At 37.6% G+C, this 2,303-nt stretch overlaps 1 protein-coding gene across 1 annotated transcript; it reads left to right on the top strand.

Moving 5' to 3' along the window:
• The first annotated feature begins 773 nt into the window (after positions 1–773).
• Positions 774–2,090, top strand: LOC136797859 (fibrinogen-like protein A). The gene is made up of 2 exons (XM_067054439.1): positions 774–1,251; positions 1,536–2,090. Exons 1-2 carry the CDS (start codon positions 835–837, stop codon positions 2,025–2,027), a joined length of 909 nt encoding a protein of 302 aa, XP_066910540.1. The 5' UTR covers positions 774–834; the 3' UTR covers positions 2,028–2,090.
• The last annotated feature ends 213 nt before the right edge of the window (positions 2,091–2,303 follow it).

Raw genomic sequence — 2,303 nt, 5'->3', positions numbered from 1 at the left:
AGACCTGGGAGGTAGAATGCTGAGGTGGAGCAACATACCTACTCTTAGCCCTCAGTAATTTATTGCATAGACCATACTACCTAATCTAAGCTACTCATTCGCTGAGTTTGCAGTGACCGGGGATTGAACCCACATCCCTTAGATTGTATAAAGACGAATGCTCTACCGACTGAGCTACCCGATCACACTAATAAGTTATAGGAAGATGGTTAATTTCAGAAGAAAGAAGCTCTTCAGAAATAAAAACAATACGCCTCCTTAAAAGTTACAACGTTAACATTTTTAATTAACGCTCTTCGTCTCAGAGTTGGAAAAAGAAAAGAAAAAAACATCTATTCTCCCGATTGGGTAACTTCTCATGTACCTGAAAGCCCCCAAGTATTTGACAATGTTTTGATGGGTGAAAAAAAATGGCCAATCAGTAAGCCTGAGAAGCCATTTAAAAATAAGTTTTTATAAAGCATTTAAAAATAAGTTTTTATAAAGTGTAGATGGGTTTAACATGCATACTGTCCCAGCTTGCAGACAATGTGTTTCAACGTTTATCTAATGTTCATAACGTCCATATGACATTAGATGAACGTTGAAACAACGTTGTGCCAACGGTGCAGGCATGTACCCTCACATCCCCCTGACCAGTGGGCACCGATCGGACCCCCCGGAACGTGCCAGCTGAGGTTAAATACAGAGAGAAAAGCCCAGCATTGAACAGGGGGTTTGCATCGAAAAAACAAACGAATGACGTCATAAATTACGTATAAAAGGAGACTCGATACATTAATTGATATCATTTTCATCAGCAGAGCACGCTTTGAAAGGTGAAAAGGTTTAAGAATGAAGATTTTTGCATGTTTACTGTTGCTCCTGTCCATCTATATGGTTAATGGAGACAACACCAGTGATATCAAGACGTTGAAAAGCAGTCTCCAGCTTCTGTTAAAACGCATCGAATTAAAATCCTCTTATTGTTCTGCGCAAGCTCAAGGACAATGTGGCGCGTGCATTTGCAAAGACGATTTCAACCTTCCCAAGAAGTATTACTGTGATTGCCGGAACCAATCACCACAACGCGATTGCCTTGCACATCGACAAAATGGGATGAAGATTGATGGTTATTATACAGTCACAATGAATGGATATCGAACGACTCAAGTTTATTGCGATCAAACAACTTCAGGTGGCGGTTGGACCGTCATTCAAAGACGTATGGACGGATCCACAAACTTCTTCAGAAGATGGAATGAATATAAGGTAAATTGTGACAAACTCTTCTTCTCTTTTTCGATTCTTTAAGAATTTTTCTGTTGAAAATACTCTTCCTAGTCCTTTTTGAATTATTACTGCTTTTTAATCATGCAAATGTCCTTCATAGATATTTTGTAGACAGTATTCATTGACTCTTATTGGTGAGTAGCGTTTATGACAGCGTGCATGATTTTAATTTTGTTAAATACATCAATGAATTTTTAACATGACCTCCACCTTGTTGTCAAAGGACCTTTGTTATTTCATATTTTTTGTTACATTTCTTTCAGGTTGGATTCGGTAAACTTCATCGTGAATTTTGGTTGGGCAATGAGAACATACATCTTTTGAGTCTACAAGCTGTTTATCCGAAAGGCTCAGAATTAATGATAAATATGAGGCTGCAAAGTTACACAGGTAATTATTGGAACCGTTACAGTCATTTCCAGGTGGACAGTGAAAGAAGCCATTATCTTCTCCATGTTAGTGGACCCTCTGGGAATCTCCACCAGACCTACTTCACATCCTACCAAAACAAGGTTGAATTTTCAACATGGGATAAAGACCGAGACGGTTCGTCTTCTTATAATTGTGCTAGAGATTACCAATTCTCTGGTTGGTGGATCAATGGGGCGGGCAATAGTTGCACAGGTTACCAAGCAGCTGGCTTTAATCTAAATGGTCCATACGATAAGTACCGTACTAGAGGGTGGTACCAGAGGATCAATACATACGCTAAATATCATCCAACCTTTGTTGAGATGAAAGTACGTCGCTTGTAAAAATTATATTGATTTGTTTCATTACAATTTTTATTAAAATAGAGTCCAAACTATAAGCTTAAATAATTTTGTACTTTATTGTTGTTACATTTCCCTAAAGAGGGTCGCTCTCATGATTAATGAAAGTCTTTCTCAATTTCATCTTCATTTTTCAATTTCTATAAAATCATTAGTCAGAAAGACCTGTCAAAAAAAGCAATAGATCTAGTTAATCCAGTAAATCCAGTAAAGTAAATTTTGGCTCATGCTAGGGTGTTCTCAATTTCGTAAAATTTT

The sequence above is a fragment of the Clytia hemisphaerica genome, unplaced genomic scaffold (assembly GCF_902728285.1).
Source record: "Clytia hemisphaerica strain Z4C2 unplaced genomic scaffold, Clytia hemisphaerica genome assembly, whole genome shotgun sequence".
In the NCBI taxonomy this organism is placed as follows: Eukaryota; Metazoa; Cnidaria; class Hydrozoa; order Leptothecata; family Clytiidae; genus Clytia; species Clytia hemisphaerica.
Note: the sequence above shows the minus strand (reverse complement) of the source record. Positions and strands in the feature narration are given on the sequence as shown.

Bases quoted from the DNA above. Each gene is read 5' to 3' on its own strand.
- LOC136797859 (XM_067054439.1), top strand. From the start codon at position 835: ATGAAGATTTTTGCATGTTTACTGTTGCTCCTGTCCATCTATATGGTT. The intron at 1,252-1,535 runs GTAAATTGTGAC...CATTTCTTTCAG, and splicing joins GAAGATGGAATGAATATAAG to GTTGGATTCGGTAAACTTCA.